At 52.1% G+C, this 18,150-nt stretch overlaps 1 protein-coding gene across 1 annotated transcript in view; it reads left to right on the top strand.

The window, feature by feature from the left end:
* The first annotated feature begins 1,913 nt into the window (after positions 1 to 1,913).
* ABTB3 (ankyrin repeat and BTB domain containing 3) overlaps positions 1,914 to 18,150 on the top strand; it is a 287,877-nt gene continuing 271,640 nt past the window's right edge. Inside the window, exon 1 of the mRNA XM_012772781.2 lies at positions 1,914 to 3,580. Within this exon, the coding sequence (XP_012628235.1) occupies positions 2,446 to 3,580 (1,135 nt within the window). The 5' untranslated portion in view covers positions 1,914 to 2,445. The remainder of the gene's footprint in view (positions 3,581 to 18,150) is intronic.

The raw sequence follows: 18,150 nt of genomic DNA, 5'->3' as shown, positions 1-18,150 counted from the left end.
TCATTAACTATAGTCACCATGCTGTACATTAGGTCCCTAGAATGTATTTGTCTTACAACTGAAAGTTCGTGCCCTTTCACCAATATCACCTCTTTTCCCCCCACCCCACCCAGGTCCTGGTGATTCTATTCTCTGTTACTATGAATAAAATTAAAAAAAATTTTTTTTGATTCCACATAAAAGTGAGCTCATGCACTATTTGTCTTTCTGTGTCTGGCTTATGTCAGTTACCATAATGACCTCCAGGTTGATGACATTGTTGCAAATGGCAGGATTTTTGGCTTTGTAAAGGCTGAATAATATTCCATTGCATATATACACATACCATGTTTTCCTTATCCATTCGTGTGTGGATGAACACTTAGGTAGTTTGCACATCTTGGCTCTTGTGGATAATGCTGCAATGAACATGGAAGTGCAAATATCTCTTTGAGATAGTGATTTCGTTTCCTTTGGATATATACTCAAAAGAGGGATTGCTGGATCATATGGTAGTTCTATTTTTATTTTTTGAGGAACCTCCATACTGTTTTCCACAATGGCTGTACCAATTTACATTCCCACCATCAGGATACAAGGTTTGCCTTTTCTCCACATCCTTGCCAACCCTTACTGTCTTTTGACTTTTTGATAATAGCCATCCTGATATGTGTGAAGTGCTATCTTATTGTGGTTTTGATTTGCATTTCCCTGATGATTAAGAATGTCAAGCATCTTTTCATATACCTGTTGGCCATTGTTAAACATCCAAAGCAACAGTTCAAAGGCATGTCCATCCTTCCTTTCCTCAAAATTTACAACAAATATTTACTGAGCGCCTACACTGTGCCCGGCCTAAGCATGGGAATTCCTAGCCCAATGTGGGATCCAGACAAGTAATCAGATTGTAGCAACCTAGTGTCCCAAGGGCCCGGAAAGCAGCAGCCACAGAAGAGGGTGGGGCAGTGGAAGCACTCAAGCCAGTGTTGGGGTATCTGGGTGGGCTTCCTGTAGGAGGGGACTTCTTAAGGTGAGACACACTGTGGGGAGATGGGGATCCCCAGGTGACTAAGATACACAGTTTCCGTCCCTGAGGGTGGGGACAGACAAGTAGACGGCACAATGCCACTTGACACAGAAATGCCCTTAAGTCGCGCATATATATTCTATCTTTAGTCAAAAAAGAAAATTCTCTGAGCAAATTTACCCCTTTCAAGGCTGAGCTATCTGGAACAATGCCCAGCAGGACAGCGGAGTTGAGCCCGAGCCCTCTCTGCAGCACACCCCCAGGACTTGCCGGAGGGACGCAGGGTCCCGCTGGCCACTGAAAGGAACCTGGTTAATGAGGCTTGGTGGCAGGTGGCTAATGCCCGGAGATCCGGCCTCCCGGTGGTGTCCCTGGGCTCAGCTCACCGGGCTTATTTCCCTCCACGCCGGAGCAAACCCGGGCTGAAAGAGGGCCACATGAATTGGTCTGGGTACCTGAAGGGTGGGGGGAGTAGAGACAGGAAGGAAAAACGTGCTTCAGGTATTAAAGGAAAAAAAAAAAGTGAAATCAGAAAGGCAGGGGCCGAGAGCGACCCTCAGGCAGACACTTTGGGAACCGCTGGGGGGAGCACACTTCGGTGGGCAGGTCACCCGCCCAACCTACACCCTCCTATTCCGGTACCAAAGCCGGGAGCTCCCGGGCAGGGACAGCAGCAGGGGGGCGGCATCCGGGCCCGTACGCTCCCACGGGTCCCCCAACTCCCAGCCGCGGCTCCCCACTTCCTGCAGCCCGGCTCGCCGCCCGGCGCGTGTGTGAGGGGCGGGGCCGCGGGGAGAGGAGGGATTCTAAAAAAAAAAAAAAGGCGAGGTAATTAACATCCTCCGATCCCATTGGCTCTCCGCCGGCCCTGCTTTGCATGCGCCCGCCCCGCCGGCCGCCCGGGTTTGAGGGGCTCGGCCAGGTTTGCAGTCGCCGCGGCAGCTGCTGCGCCTCAGTGCGGGCGGGCGGGCGCCGCGACCGGGCCGGGAGCTGGAGCCCGGAGCCAGCTGCTCGCCGAGCTGCGGCGGCGACGCCTGGGGCGGTCTCCGTCCTACGAACACTGTGGCCAGCGCCCGGCGGCGTCTGCCCAGGCAGGCCCAGCGAGGAGCAGTCCAGACACTTTTTATTTTGGAAGAAAGGGGCACGTCCCAGTGGGAGCTTCCCTCCCGGCCTGGCTCGCCCCTCCGTGCGCCCCGGCTCCCGCTCCGGCTCCGGCTCCGGCGCGGACTCCGGAAGATGACTCCGGGGTCTGCCCTGTGTATGCCAGCAGCGGCGGCTCGCGGAGGCAGCCCAAAGTAGTAATAGTTGGTAGTAGCAGCTGGTGGAAGAGTGAGCCGAGGCGGCGCGGACTCGGCTCTCCCCGCGCCCCCGGCGCCCGCCGCCCCTCGCCGCTCCCTTCCCTTGGCTCCGGGGCGGCCGCAGCATGAAGTGGCGCAGCGATGGCCAGGAGAGGTAAGAAGCCCGTGGTGCGAACGCTGGAGGATCTGACGCTGGACTCGGGGTATGGTGGCGCGGCGGACTCGGTGCGCTCCTCCAACTTGTCTCTGTGCTGTTCCGACTCGCACCCGGCGTCCCCGTATGGCGGGAGCTGCTGGCCGCCTCTAGCTGACTCCATGCACAGCCGGCACAACAGCTTCGACACCGTCAACACTGCCCTGGTGGAAGACTCCGAGGGGCTGGACTGCGCCGGCCAGCACTGCCCGCGGCTGCTGCCGGACCTCGACGAGGTCCCCTGGACCCTCCAGGAGCTGGAGGCGCTGCTGCTGCGCTCGCGGGATCCCCGGGCAGGCCCGGCGGTCCCCGGCGGCCTGCCTAAGGACGCGCTGGCCAAGCTGTCGACGCTGGTGAGCCGGGCGCTGGTGCGCATCGCCAAAGAGGCGCAGCGCCTGAGCCTGCGCTTCGCCAAGTGCACCAAGTACGAGATTCAGAGCGCCATGGAGATCGTGCTGTCCTGGGGCCTGGCGGCGCATTGCACAGCGGCCGCGCTGGCCGCACTGTCCCTCTACAACATGAGCAGCGCCGGCGGCGACCGCCTGGGCCGCGGCAAGTCGGCGCGCTGCGGCCTCACCTTCTCTGTGGGCCGCGTGTACCGCTGGATGGTGGACAGCCGCGTGGCGCTGCGCATCCACGAGCACGCCGCCATCTACCTGACAGCCTGCATGGAGAGCCTCTTCCGGGACATCTACGCGCGAGTCGTGGCCTCCGGGCTGCCCCGGAGCTGCAGCGGCCCTGGCTCAGGCTCCGGCTCCGGCACAGGCCCGGCCTCGGGCCCCGGTGCGGCCCCCGCGGCGGATAAGGAGCGAGAGGCGCCCGGGGGAGGAGCGGCGAGCGGCGGCGCCTGCAGCGCAGCCAGCAGCGCCAGTGGGGGCAGCAGCTGTTGCGCCCCGCCGGCCGCCGCGGCCGCCGCAGTCCCGCCGGCCGCCGCCGCCAACCACCACCATCACCACCACCACGCGCTCCACGAGGCGCCCAAGTTCACTGTGGAGACCCTGGAGCACACCGTCAACAACGACTCCGAGATCTGGGGGCTCCTGCAGCCCTACCAGCACCTCATCTGCGGGAAGAACGCCAGCGGTAAGTGGCCGCGCCGGTGCCACTCCTGCCCACCCAACCTGGCCAACTCTTGGCGCAAGTTTGTCTCGCGTCCCCCTCCCGCGTCTTCCCAGCCACCCGCTACTGTCCCAAGCCTCGGAGGAGGCGGCCGGGCTGGAGGAGGCCAGAAACCCGCCTGTTCCATCCTGCACTCCGGCTCCGCTTACTTCACGCGGCTGTTGAGGTCCCTGGTCCCCGAGCGCGCGGTTCCGCCCCCGGTGCAGGGCGGGGCGGCGGCCGCCTCCCGCGGGGCCGGGCGAAACCCAGCACCCTTTTTTTGAGCAAGTTTGAGTTCCATTGCGCTTACTCTATATCTTCTAGCAGAGAACTGCTGTTTTGACCTTGAAAATGCCACATTCCTGGGCACACGAATTTGGCTCCTTAGGATTTGGGAGGCGACGGGTTCCTCTTTCCGCTGCCCAGGGCGCCTACTTCCCCCACAACCCCCCTGGGGACACCTGGTGCACCGGGGAGGGAGGGGCCCGGCGGTCGTAAAGGCACAATGGTGGGAGCTCGCTCGAGGGCCTGGAAACGGTCGGGGAGAGGTGTGTGTGGTGAGACGGCGGAGCGGGAAGACGCGTGGATCCCAAGTTTTTACGGGGCAGTTTTGGAGGGCAGAGCACACAGCTGGTGGGGACAGTGCAATGGCCATAGCCACCACTTCCGACCTCCCAAGTCTTGCCGCTCTGCGTTCCCTCTGGCAGGGAGCTGCAGCTGTCACCACTTGGGTGAAAGAACGCCACTGGGGACCCGGGCACGATGGAGGTGGGGTGGGGTTCTGCAGGGGGTTGTCAGTTTGGGGCGTCGTCTAGAGCAGGTTCTGCCATCCGCTTTCCGCGCCCTCCTGTTGTGGAGGCCTGAGCTGGGTGGGGGGGTTTGAACCCGCGGTTCTGCCGGCGGAGGGGGTGGGGCCGGGGCGCTTGTTTTCGAGAGCCCGCGCTGGCGGTGCAGCCTGTCTGCGAAAGCCGGAGCTAGACACTTCAAAGCTTCAATTTTCCACAGGAAATGGTAGAAGCGTAACTGGAGACTCTAAAAGCGAAATAAAACTTTGTTACATATTCGGCGGTTTGGCTGGAGGTTGCGTGGTTGCAGCTGAAATGCAGTCTTTCTGGGCAGATTCATTCATGTTGCTGCCTGTCTATTTCCCCCGGGCTGTGCGAGAGATACGGCGGGCGGTGCCGAGTGTGTGCATGCGAGTGTGCGTGTGTGTGCGTGTGTCAGTGTGCCTGCGAACGTGCGCGCGGGGCGCCTGGCTCCAGCGGAAGCCCTTGGGGAACCGATCCTGCAGCTCGCGGTCCCTTCACCTGGATTTGATCATCGGTGGGGGAGGGGAAGGAGGGAGCAAAGCGTGTGTGTGTGTGGGGTGTGTGTGTGTGTGTGTGTGGGGGTGTGTGTGTGTGTGTGTGTGTAGGGGGGACGGGGTCCGCGCTGATCTCGGGACTCTTCAGGATCTCTTTGCCAGAGCCCTCCCCCCTCTGCTGCCAGCCCAGGGCACAACCCCCAAAGAGAGGGTATCTTTGAGGCCATGCACACACGCACGCGCACACACACGCGCAGTCTTGACCAAGGTGGAAACACGTGGGGAGAAGGTGCTGGACTTTGTATGTGCTTGTTCAGAGTGAGGGGATTCACCTGGAAAACCCGGGCGCTTTGGACTGCATTGTTCTTTGTTTGGAAACCTACCCCCACCTAGCAGCACGGAAGGCTTAATTTCCTTCCCACTGCGTGCTGCCCGTTTCTCTCATTACAGTCGTCCCTGACTCCTGGACTACCCCTTACCCACCTTCTGGGCTGGGACCTCCTCCGTTTTCTCACTCACTACTTCTCTTTGAGAGGAACAAGCTCTGATTTGGAAATCCGGGCACCCGGCTCCGCCTCTGTCTTTGCCATTCTCTTGAAGTTGTGACATTGAGCTAGTCACTGTCACTTCTCTTGGCCTCAGTCCTCCTCATCTGTGAAATGAGCAGTAGATCCGTATTCCACCCCTAGGTGCTCTTTTCAAATCGGTTTTACTTTTACGATCCTTAACATCTTTTAAAGACAGTTTTTGTGTTTATCCGTTTTGGAGGAAGTATAATTTAAGGAAGGAGAAGACCACAGGGTTGGTTTTGGGCAGGGTGAGTGTGTGGTGGTTGGGGTTGCTGCCATCAGAGCCTTTCCCACACTGTGGAGCTTAACTCCTGGGTTTCAGGGCCCCTTCGGCCTTCCCTGGGGATGCAATTTCATTGGGATCTTTCTCTCTCTTTCATTTGGGCTTGTTTAAAATGGCAGGTCATTTATGCAGAAGAGTTGGAGAATGAGTGATTAATTCCTTTGGTATCTGAAACATACATTAAACATCAAACCTATTTCTTAAACTATTTTGCACACAGTCTTTCTGATCTGCAAGACTTATTAAGGAGAGGATAACTTACATAATAGATTTTTTCCACCCTTATCTCAGTAGCATCACTAATTTATTCATCTGTGAATTCATTTGTTCATCAATACTTATTGAGCAGTTTCTAAATGCTAGGGACTGAGCAAGCGCTGGGTAAGAAGTGATAACTAACATGTATCCAGCACTGCTCTGTATATTGACTATTTTATCCTCAACATTCTCTTCAAAAGATACTACTATGTTTTAAAATTTATTTTTATTTTGGCGTATTATGGGGGTACAAGTGTTATATTATCCCATTATATAGAGGAAGAAACTGAGGCACAGGGAACTTAAATGTCTTGTTTATTTGGATGCAGACAGTCAGAGTCCATACCCTTAACCACTGTCCATATGCCTCTATAGTGACAGATGAGTTCCCTGCCTTCAGGCCATTCTGCCTGTCCTTCCTTTCCTGCACGACTGAACAGGAACCCTTCACAGCTGACATTCTTCCTGTCCCAATTCATATGCCTTTTGTTCCTCCCAAACTGAACTGGGCAGAAGTGGATTTTACGTGTTTTTACATCCTCTGCCAAGCCTAAGAGAGGCCCTCGTACACAGTTGGAGCTTATTAGATGCCTGTTGAGTTTTGCAAGCTATTGTGCTGTATTACACAATGGTGTCCTGAAAGAAGCCATTGCCTTTTGAGTTTCTTGAATCATCTTTTCAGGTTTTTCTACCCTCTCCGTTGTTGTTCTTTAGAGACAGGGCCTCACTCTATTGCCCCAGCCTGGCCTCAAAGCCCTGGGCTCCCTCGATCCTCCCCACCTCTGCCGTGTAGCTGGGACTGCTGTGAACGACGGCTCCAAGTCTTTAGTTGCCCCTTCTTGCTGCCGTCTTTGCCTTTGCCCACCTCTTTCATTTGCTGCGGCTAAGCTGCCCGGGCAGAGGAATCATGAAACCAGTCACATGGGACTGGACTCCAAAAACAAAAGATAATTGGCTCTAAGCGAAGGAAGGCTTAGTGGCTCTCAGAAATCGCACGCATGGGCTTGTCGTGGGCATGAACTTGGTGGTGATGTAGAAACCCTTCAGAGCTGGGTTTTTTCTTACGTTGCTTTTCAGCTGTTTGGAAGAGCTGGGTGACAGCCAAGAGACCCCACTGATGTTTCTGTGGGGTTTTAAAAGTTGACTTGATGGAGTTTGCTAAAGCTAAATAAGGAGTGGGTAGAAGTACTTCACTGTGCCTTTGTGTGTCTTAGTCATTGTATCTTAAACTACTCCAGAGCTGGCCACTTATTACTCATCTTTGAAGACTTGGCCCAAGAATGATGTTCCTGGTGCCCCTGTGGGGGCTTCCTTGATGCATCTCCTCCTCCACTCTCATTTATCTTTGTCTCTCCTTCCATGTCACCCAGCACAGTGCCTGGCGCTTTGTAGATGCTCTGTACTATTCGTTGAATGAATATAACCAGCATATTTAAACTTTACCCATCAGTATCTGTAAATGCAGTTACTAAAGGAATGGCCTTTGAAGTTGGACCTCTTGGATTTGAATTTCAAGGCTGTCATTTTCCAGCTGTGTGTTCTTAGGTGTGTTACCTAACCTCTCTGAGCCCTAGTTTCCTCAGCCGTAAAATCGAGGTAATAATTATGAGGATTAAATGTGTCTATGGGTATTATAGCCTGGTGCCTGACACATGAGAGGGGATAAAATGATGATAGTTGTGATAATCCAGGCACAATGGCATCTTTCATCTCTGTCGCATCCAAATCAATTCATCCCCCAATGCTCAGTGTGGATGGAGCCAGCAGGACACAGAATTTTAACTGGATCCTCCACTTTAGTATTCCCAACACCAAACAACTCAGTGCACCCACCTCAGGGCCTGACCCCCATGGGCACAGTCCCATAGCCACGGTCATAAAAAGACTGTTTCGGTCAAAGAAAAGTAGCTTATTTTATTTGCTGTATTTATCAATTTAAAAGACACTTTTAGTGACAGGGCACCAGGAAACTTTCTGGGGTGGTCCCTTAATGTTGACAGGGGTGTAGGTTCAGAGGTATATGCATTTGTCAAGCTTATCCTGTGATTCGTGCATTTCACTGTATTGCAAAATATACTTCAGTAAAATCAAGACATAAAAGAAAAAGCTTTAGGTTTCCCTGATTGAAATTTTGTTTTAAATGTAGAAAGAGTTGGAAAGGAAGACTGGAAGAGACAGTGTGGTGTGATGAAAGGGAAAGAGAGAAAGAGCTTACACTCAGAAAGATCTAGCCTCAAATTTTGGCTCTGTCGCTTTCTGGAAAGTGACTTCATTTTGCTGAACTTGGTTTTCTCATCGGTACAGTGAGAATTACAAAAAAGAAGAAGGCATGAGTAAAGGAAGAAAGCCTAAGCCTACCACATAGGGTGATTACAAGGATTAAATCAGATAGAGTGTGTGAAGACGCCTGCTACATAGTAGGCACTTGATAATGATGCCTTCCTTAGAAAACATTGCTTGGGCTGGTGATAATAAAACTTTGGGGATTTTGAATAGTCTCTGTTATGTCAGGGATCTCTAGTCGCTTTATAAACATTAATTAACACGAGCCCTTGCCTTGCCAGCACTGGCTTAGTGGTAGGTTGGCTTTTAGGTCTTTTGCTTTCTGTTGCCAGATAGGCTCTGCTTCTGCACTGAATGCTTGCTCAGCAGCTTTCCTGTCCCTGAGCTGATCGTGCTGTTCCGTGGTGCAGCATTGCTGTGCTGGACCAAAAATGTCACAGAAGAAACCCAGCTTCTTAAGAGGAACAGCAAAAGCTATGTCAAGAGACAGCCATAGCAGCGTCTGTGCTCACAGAGCACGTTTTTAATTAATTGGCTCAATATAAATTAAAACTTAGAATTTGGGTCAGGAGAGGGTTATTTGGTTTTCTGTGCGGACTTATCAGTTCAGTGCTGGAGTATTTGCAAGTTGGATGTTTTCTGACATGTAAAATAACAATAACAATAAAGTAAAACAATGAGGGACCAACCTGGAGACCTGGAGTCAAGGACAGGGTGGTGATGGTCTTTGAATAGGAGGAAAGACTCTAAGTGGTTTATTATTTGTGGCTTTGAGCCAGGCACCAAACTCTTCTATGAAATTGGTCTGATTATCATCTAAGTAAATATAATAGTAATTGACTCTGGAGTCAGACACACCTGTAAGCTGCAGTTTCTCTATCTGTAAAATAGGTATTGTGATAGTAATAGCTGCACGTGTATAGCTTGTTATATGCCAGGCACTGTTTTAAGAGCTTTATATGTTATAATTGTTACAGTTTCATCAGCTGTTATAAAAGACAATTCCCAAATCTTAGGAGCTTAACACAATCAAAAGTTGTTTCTTACTCGCTTAAACTCTGATTGGGAGAGGAGTGGGATGGGAGGAGGTAGGAGGGTCATTTAGGTACCAAGAGTGATTAAGGTGATTTTGCCTTTGTTATCTTCAACATGTGGCCTTCAGTCCATTCCTTGGACATTCCTCCAGCCAATAAATACAGGAAGAATGTGAGTGTAGAGGATCTTAAGAAAGGTGGTATAGGCTGGAAGGGACCTATGTCACTTGTGCCCATATATTGTTGGCCAGATGTCTCATTGGCTCTCCAGCCACCAATTATCTGGTGCACCCTTCTTCTTACACACAAAACACTTTCTCTTTTCCCTAAGAGTGGAATCCATGTTCTGTCGGATCACTGTTTCCTTCTTAAAGTTCAGGATCTTTGGGCGAAGCTCAGTTTTATCCATGGAGCTGAGTGTGGATCCTCATGGGCCAGGGACCTGTGAGCCCCAAAAGACACATTATCTGCCACTCTTGTATTGGAGCAGGGCAGAACAACCACAGTAAAACTCCCATTTGGAAAACGTAACAGTGGAAGACACACCATGGTCACTGGTCCTTAGTAGTTATAAAATTTCACCAAGCAGGCGTGTGGTTGTCGCAATAGGTGAAATCCCCGGATTCGGCCCTGATTCTTCTCTGTGGGAAGAATATACTGGTTCATTGTTCTCCACACTTTCAGCTCTGCCATTATTATTGTTTCTGTGGCCTGAAGTAGGTCTTGGAAAGTGTGGCCTCCATAGGGGCTGTAAGTCTCTTGTAACCTAGTTCTTGCCCTTGAACTTTTAAGGGTCCAAGGATTGTTTTAATGCTGTGATGAAAAAAGACTTTTAAAATCAAGGTTTATCAATTTCTCCAATATAACTCCCTCAACAACTTAGTAGGATTTTCATCTATGATGTGTGTTGTGCCGGTAGCCACACCCAAGTTATTTCCTATCCTAACTCTCAAGCCTGGATTATTTTTCTACTTCCTTATCCACATACCCCTCTTTCTCAATTTAACGGCAGCCACCATAAGGCCATCAGGCTTAGGTGGGAAGCTTGTATCCTGATATTTACTCCATGTTTGAGATCTATACATAGTTGTCTTTTTTTTTTTTTTAACCTCTCCATTCCTTTTTAAGTTTACTTGCATATTGGCTTAATTTATGCCTGAGTTCCTGTCTTTCCCTAATACCTGGCTAACCTCAGCCAGGAACAATTAGCAAACTCTATGACTGTCACTTTTTCTAGTCTCTTTCTCTAGCGCTCACAGGCTTAGTAGCATGAGTTCTGACTGCTAAGTTATTATAGATGACAGTTTAACCAAACATTTTACCACTGTATGACTTGGGTCTTCAGTTTTCCAGCCTCTAATATAATTTGCTACCTGACTTCTAAGCCAAAGTCATGTGTTTTAAGCACCCCACTTCTGGAACTAACTTCTGTATTAGGGTGATGCTAGCTGATACATCACGATACATCCCAACATCTTAGTGGCTGAACACGATAGAAGTTGTTTTCTTGTTCATGCGGAGTTCAGTTGACAGCAGAGGAAGGAGGTGCTCTGTCCATGGAAGTTGATAGAGGCTCTGCCGTCTAGAACACACGACTCCCAGAAGCTTATCTGATTGGAGATGACAGAGAGTGTGGAGGATCATGCGGGAGATTTTTATGGGATAGTCCTGAATGTGGGTACATCAGTTCCTTCCACATTTTAATGACCAGAACTCAGTCACATGACCTCAACTAGATGCAAGAGAGGTGGGAATTACGGTCCCTGGCAGGGCCGCCACCCACACCCACAATTCTGGATAGAGAGCTAGCCATCTCAACAACTTTACAAAGCAGGTGCTATTCGTATCCCCATTGTATAGGTTAGAAAGTTGAGGAACAAAAAGTGTAAAGAACTTGCCTAACATGACATGGCTTTGTAAGTGGCTGGACCAGATTTAAATTATGCAGGCTGCTCTGGTCTGCCTCACAGAATGCCTGCGAGGATTAAGATGATATAATAGATGCAAAATATTTATGTCAGTATCTTATTCATGGCATGCACTTAATAACTCTTATCTTTATTATTCTTGATAGCATCATCCTGTACTGAAAGTGGAATGGATTAACAGTGAATAGGTGTGAAGCTCTCAGGCATGGGTAAAATATCAATCTGAAAGAGTGAGTGCTCCAGGAAAACTGTATCATGTGCGGCTGTCTTTTTCCCCCTACCATCTCTGCATTTTATCCAGAGGGGAATGACCACTTGCCGAGCCAGGTACTATGCTAGGCCTTCCCTATACACTACGCTGTTCTCTGTGCTGTTCTTGTGACGTGGGTGTTTCTTAGCCCCATTTCACTAGGGAGGAGACTGAGGCTCAGAAAAGTTTAGCGACTGGTTCAAGGTGCCGTAGCTACTGAAGTGGTAGAGTTGGGATTTGGGCTCCAGAGCCTGTGCTCTGAACGGCTACAGCCCAGGGGTGCAGTCTGGGCTATATGAGCAAGACTCCAGTGCAGCCGCAGGGGCGTGTGGGGTGGCGGGCAGGGCTTGCCTTGGTGCTGGTGGTTATGGTTGATGACCGTCCTCGCCTATAATATGTGGTCGCAGGACTTTTTTTAGCCCCCACCAGCTTCCTCCTCCCCGGCCGCGCCATGAGTCACTGCTCAGCCGTCCATCAGCTCCCAGGGTAGGCCCCAGGGCAGTGGCTGGCTTCCTGGTCTCCAGGGGACAGCTCTGCCTAGCTGGGTAGGCCCAGCGGCAGAAGGAGCACAGGCCTCCTCACCAGTGGATCCGAGCGCAGGCACCGTGGTGGAGTGGAGGGTTCGTTCCCGTTCTCCTAGTGTGGAGCCGGAGCCGGGTCCTCCTTGAGCGCCACAGAGCTGGCGTTTCCCACACTCTGGAGTTGGGTGGATTAGATTCTGGCTCCACCTCCCGTGAGCCGGTGACCTTGGGCATGTCAGTTCATCTTTCCTGGCCTCAATTTTTCTTAACCGTTTAATAATGAGGATAACGGTGCTACTCCCTCATAGGGCTGTTGGGAGGAGAAAATGAGTTAATTCATGTAAAAGTCCTTCGAATAATACTGGACACATCATTAATCATCAATACTCAATGTCTGTGAACCATTATCATTATTATTATTAAGTATTTAAGCAGCGACATCCTCCTCGCTTAAAGATCTGCTCCCTGGGCCCTGCTTCATTTACTGAGTGAAAGGGTTTCAGTCGTCTGTCAGTAAGCAGACTTCTGCGCTTTGACCACTGATTAGTGTGATTTGGGGCTGTGTGACATTGGGCAAATTACCTAACCTCTCTGTGGCTCAGACCTTTGTTAAATGAGAATAATAATGAAGCCTAATTCTCAGGGCTGTGAGGAAGTGTCTGACATATAGACATTGCTTAATAAATGTTGGCCATTGTTGGATTTTATTATATTCATTGTAAGTGTTATTGCAGACACTGTGTTAGTCGTTAAGCAACATGATTCCTCCCTTCGTGGAACTTGAAGGCCTGTGATGGATTTAATTTATTCATCAAATAGGCAGATGTAAATTTACAGCTGTGACAGGTGCGACAGAGGGGACATAGATGCACAGGGCTGTGAGTCTTTACTAGGCCTCCAGTTGTGGTTGGGAGTAAGGAGAGGCTTCACTAAGGGAGTGAGGGAGTGAGGCTGGTGTGAGGCTTGAATGAGGCTAAAGCATGGCCAATTTGGTGGAAAAGGTGGGAAGTGCGCTCTGTGAATGCAAAGTGCATGTGCAAAGGGCCTGTGGCAGAAGGGAACGTGGTGAGAAAGCAGAACAGCCAGTGTGGCTGGAACGGGAGAGGATTGCAAGGGGAGCCTGGTAGATGAGGCTAATCTGCCAGATTAAAAAGTCTGTCTTTTCCGGAGGGCACTCGGGAGCCATTGAAAGCTTTTAAGGAGGGAGACGCTATGATGATCAGATTTGTGTTCTAAGAAGCTCATGTTGGCTGCAGTTCAGAGAGCAGCCTAGAAAGGGCGGGGAAATGTGGGAAGGCTGGTTAGGTATTGTTATCAGCCCCATCTCACCCAAGAAGAATTTGAGGCTGCCAGACATTAAGTCTCTTGCCCAGAGTTGCTAAGATAATAAATAGCAGAGAAATTAAGAAAACAGAGAATTCAAACCCAAGAGACTTCAAATTCTACCTTCCTCTTACCATACTCTGCCTCAGCCGAAGGAAGCATCTGGCTTAGCTCTTACGTTTTTGCACATGGGGAAACTGAGGCCCAGAGTGGGATGCTGCCTTGTGCAGTGTCACACAGCAGTGCTGGAAGCAGTGACCCCCGTTTCTGGATTCTCAGCCCATCTCTCGTCCAGTGTGATGCACTGTGTCCTCTAGACCCGGCCACTGCTGGGAAGCGCCGTGGGACGAGGACCTGTGTTGTCGACAGCAGCTTGGAGATTAATTTATGATCTGGCTGTAGCATCTCCGGGCTTGCTGTACATCTCACAATAAAATAAATGCTCATCTGCCAGCTTGTGGAGGTGCCCGCTAGTGTGCGGCTGAGCCAACGAAAGCAATTACTGGGAAGATCAGGTGTGCTAAATGCAGAATCAAATTAACCGGTCCCCAGTGCATTAACATCTGAAAGCAAGTCAGAGAGAGGCGCTGTGAGGAGGGGCAGGTGAGATCTTAAAAAAACCAGCGCCTGCCTCAGAGGTTGAGGTTGCCCGGATTAACTGGTTTTCTTTGGGTGGTTTGTGTCATTGTTTCTTCCTAATCCCAGGTCAGGGTACCACCCAGGGGGTCGGGAGAGCGCGCAGACACAAATCACTTCTCTTTCTCTCCATGCCTCTGGGCGTTTCAAGTACTGGGGTGCAGGCACAGCCTTTCCCTCTGTTGGTCGCCGCCCTCGCCGGCTTCTAGCATTTTCGTTGCTGACTCTGAGGTCTTGCGGCTGGGTGCGCAAAGCCACTCTGGCTGGCTTGCAGGCCCTGGTGGGTTAGTTTATTCGCGAATAATACCCAGATGTCCAACAGCATCTGTGACAGTTGTTACTCAGGAGAGGCTCGTGGGGCCATGAGTGTCCCAGGGGGTCAAAGCCTCCTCAGGCTGCGGGGTGAGGCCTGGGACAGTGCCTGGGAGCAGGGGGGCTGCCTCCCTCGTGCTTCTGGGGGTGGCTGTGACCACAGCACCGGGACACCAGACACTCAGGGCTGGGGAGTGTCCCTGTCGACCTCCCTGACCTGGTCCCGGTGGCGACACAGGCACGGGGGGGGGGAGGGCTGCAGAGGTGGGGGTGGCGCGGGTGCGACTCGTGGGGACGGGGGGGGGGGTGGTGGTGGTGGTGGAAGTGGAGCCCGTGCTGTCAGGGCAGGTGGTGGGGGACAGTAGGGCATGTCACTGCCACGGCCATGTCTCTGATTCCGAGTCCCATCCTTTCTCTTTGGAAGCCCGCCCTGCCCTCCTTCTGCTCCGGCCATCCTGCAGCAGGTGTTTTTGGGGCCAGATGTTGAGTCTCTTGGCGCCTCTTGTCCAGCTCACTGGGACGCACGTGGTTCAGGGGACAGGCCTGTTGGGGGGCCGGTGGGGGGGGTCTCTCTCTTTCCCTGCCCACCCCAACTTCTCCCCACCTGGTCCTGCTGCTGCTTGTCACCTGCCGCTCTAAGCTGTCTCTTGTCCCAGCATGAGAGCCGTGGATTAAGGAAACAGACCAACAGCAAGCGACTTCACAGCCTCTCATAGCCCCACGGTGTGGAACCTCAAGGGGCAGCTGGGAGCCCCCCTTCCTGCGGGGGGGGGCAGGAAGGTGCCTGAGCCCCCAAATAGTGGGAGGGGCTCGCCGTGCCCGGGCCTGGGAGGGTGGGCCTGTGCGGTGCTGTGCGACCTCACCCATCCGACCTCTCTGAAGCTCGGTTCCCTCCTGTGAGAATCAGAAATAAGCATCATAGCAGCTTCTGCTGCTGCTGGAGTTGCAAGCGCCTGACAAGGCTGCGTTTGCAAACTGCACAGCCCGCTCGCAGCAATGGTGAACGTCCCCCCGGCGCTGTTCTCAGTAATGGAGAGCGTCCGCCCCTCTGTGAGAGAGGGGTCATCGCCTCTGTTTTACAGGTGGGGAAGCCCAGGGCGAGAGAGGTGGAGGGACTTGCTCGAAGCCCCGCAGTTGGTAAGATGCAGAGCTGGGATGCAGCCCTGGTTCTTGGGCCCTGTCCCCTAACAACCAAACCATGAGGAGGGAATATGGGATGTGTGAGAGAGAGATCTCTGACGGGGTGATGAGCCAGAAGTACTTACTCAAGCACTTAGGGAAGTAACAGTACCCCTGTCACAAGCTGAGGAGTGAGGCAGCTGGCCCAAGACTGCACAGACAGTAGCGGCAGAGCTCGGGGTTGAACTAGGCCATCCTAACTCAAAGCCTGAGCACACGTAAGGGCAGGAATGGAAAAGGTTATGAGTGTCCCCAAGCTATGCCATGCTGTGACCTCTGAGGCAAGGCCCTGCTTTCGTGCTCCCCGTGCTGGGGTTGGGCTACAGATTTGCCACCTGTGAGCTTCCTAGTAGCCCGTGCAAAAGGAGCAATACAGGGAGGTACCCAATTCATAGTATGGTGGGTGCGACAGAAATAAACTAAGAAAGAAACTCGCGGGTATAGCTGTGCCTGCTGCTTAGGCCAGGAAGAGAGTTCAGCAGGAGGCCAGAAGCAGTTATTAAGTTGCACTTAGCGACCTCACATTTCAGCCCATGGTTGTTAGGGAGAACAAGGAGAGCTGCTGCTTGTTCTGCACAGGGTCTCTCCCACCTCCCTGCTGCCTTCTCGCCCTCCCTCATTACAGGATGTCCAGCTGTTGTGATGTGTGTGAACAGAGGGCCGGGGCAGGGGCAGCGTCTCACTCTCCCTCCTGTGCTCCGGAGGAGGGTTTTGGGGTCAGAAGCTGTCCTGATGTGTCCATGTTGAGCGGTCTGTAGAGACGAGGAGTGAGTTCATGGGCTCCTGTGGGACAAGGGAAGCAGCCTGGGCATTGCACCTGCAAATATGCTCACCTGCAAGCCAAGTGGGAGTTTGGGGAGGCAGGAGAGAGCTGGTTGGGGCCTGGGCTTTGGAGACATTGCACCAGAGTGGTCAGATGAGACAACGCTCCAAGGTTTAAGGCCAGACAGAAGAGGGCATGAGGCCCACTCTGGAACAAGCTGTGTGATCTTAGGCAAGTGACTTAACCTCTCTGGACTTGTTCCCTCATCTAAAAAGTAGAGATAATAAATATAACTGCTTTCCAAGATTGTTTTGAGGCTCAAAGGAGTCATCAGATATAAAAGTGCTCTACAAACTGTAAAATATTCACCAAGTATTTATTGAGGCTGCTATGTATGAGTGTGGTTCTAGATACTTAGCATATATTAGTTCCATAGACAAAATTGTTGCCTTCACAGAACTTACATTCTAGTTGGGGGAGACCCTAAACAATAAAGATACTGTGTAAGTAAAGGACATAGCGTGTTAGAAGGTGCCACTTGCCATGGAAAAAATGAATCGGAGTAAGGGGGATTGGGAGGGCTGGGGGTAGTAAGTTGTGATTAGAGTGTAGTCAGAGTGGCCTCACTTTGAAGGTGACGTTGGTGCAGAAGGAGGTAAGGGAATCGGTCATGTCGGTATCTGGGCAAGAGTGCTGCAGGCGGAGGGAACAGCCAGTGCAAAGGCCCTGAGGCAGGGACAGACAAGAAGCCATTGTGGGCGAGAAGCATGAGTGAGCCAAGAAGGTAAGAGGTGAATCAGAAGCCAGGTCGGGGTAGGTCCTCTTAGGCCATTGTCGACTTTGGCTTTTATTCTTAGAGAACTGGGAAGCCACTGCAGGGTTTGAGTGAGGATTGGCAGGTCTGAGCGATGAGTAAAAGGGTCACTTTGGCTGCTGGCTGAAAACCGACGCCAGAGGAGCAAGGGTGATCACAGGCCAGGAGACCAGGGTGGGGAGGCTCTCGTGAGAATCAGGTGGCGGAGGCTGGCGGCCTCGCCAGGGTGGTGGCAGTGGAGGTGTGCTGGGAAGGGGTTGGCTTCTGTCCATAACTACAAGGTGGAGACAAGATTGTGTTGATGCGTTGGGTGTGGGGTGTAAGGGAACAAGAGAAGGAACGGTGACTCAAGCGTGCCTGGTCCGTGCAGCGGGAAGGAGGGAGTTGCCGTAGCCCGCAGAAAGAGCAAGCTAGAGACGGCGAGGCCAGCAGGAGTCCAGGTTGGGGCACGCTAAGTTTGAGGTGCCTTTTCGATGTTCAGGTGGAGATGGTAACTAGGCAGTTGGATAATTGTCGGTTCGTGTTCAGGAGGCGAGATGGTTTGGAGATAATAAATTTGGAAGTCGAGAGCGTGTGGATGGTTTTTAAAGCCATGAGATGGGCCAGGGTCACCAATAAAGTGAGTGGAAAAGAGACAAGAGGACTGAGGTCTGAGCTTTTCCTTGAGCCAGAGAGGGGCAACCAGCAGAGGAGGCAGAGGAGGGTGAACCAGGAGTGTCCTAAAAGTCAACGGATGACAGTAGATCCCGGAAGAGGAGGTGGCCAGCTGTGTCCGGTGGCATTCGAGGCGGTTACACTCCTGGCTCCCCTAAAGCTGGGGGAGTATTTCTGCCTGCAGCCCTTGGGGACTGTTTCAGGCCCATCAAAGAAGTAGCATCCGTGTGCTTAATGGGAACCAACTAACCCTAATGAGCCAGGAGAGTGTTGGTGACATTTTCTCAAGGGGATGGAGGGACAATGCCCTTAGTATGTTATGTCATCTGTAAACCGGGGAGATTAGGCCAAGGAGTGATTTCAGTTAGAGCTCCGCCAAGTGCCTGCGGAGTGCGCTGGGCGGCTCCCCCCCTCAGCCCCCAACACACGTCACCAGGGTGGCTGC

The sequence above is a fragment of the Microcebus murinus genome, chromosome 10 (assembly GCF_040939455.1).
Source record: "Microcebus murinus isolate Inina chromosome 10, M.murinus_Inina_mat1.0, whole genome shotgun sequence".
Taxonomy (NCBI): Eukaryota; Metazoa; Chordata; class Mammalia; order Primates; family Cheirogaleidae; genus Microcebus; species Microcebus murinus.
This window is presented reverse-complemented; position numbering and strand designations above follow the sequence as displayed.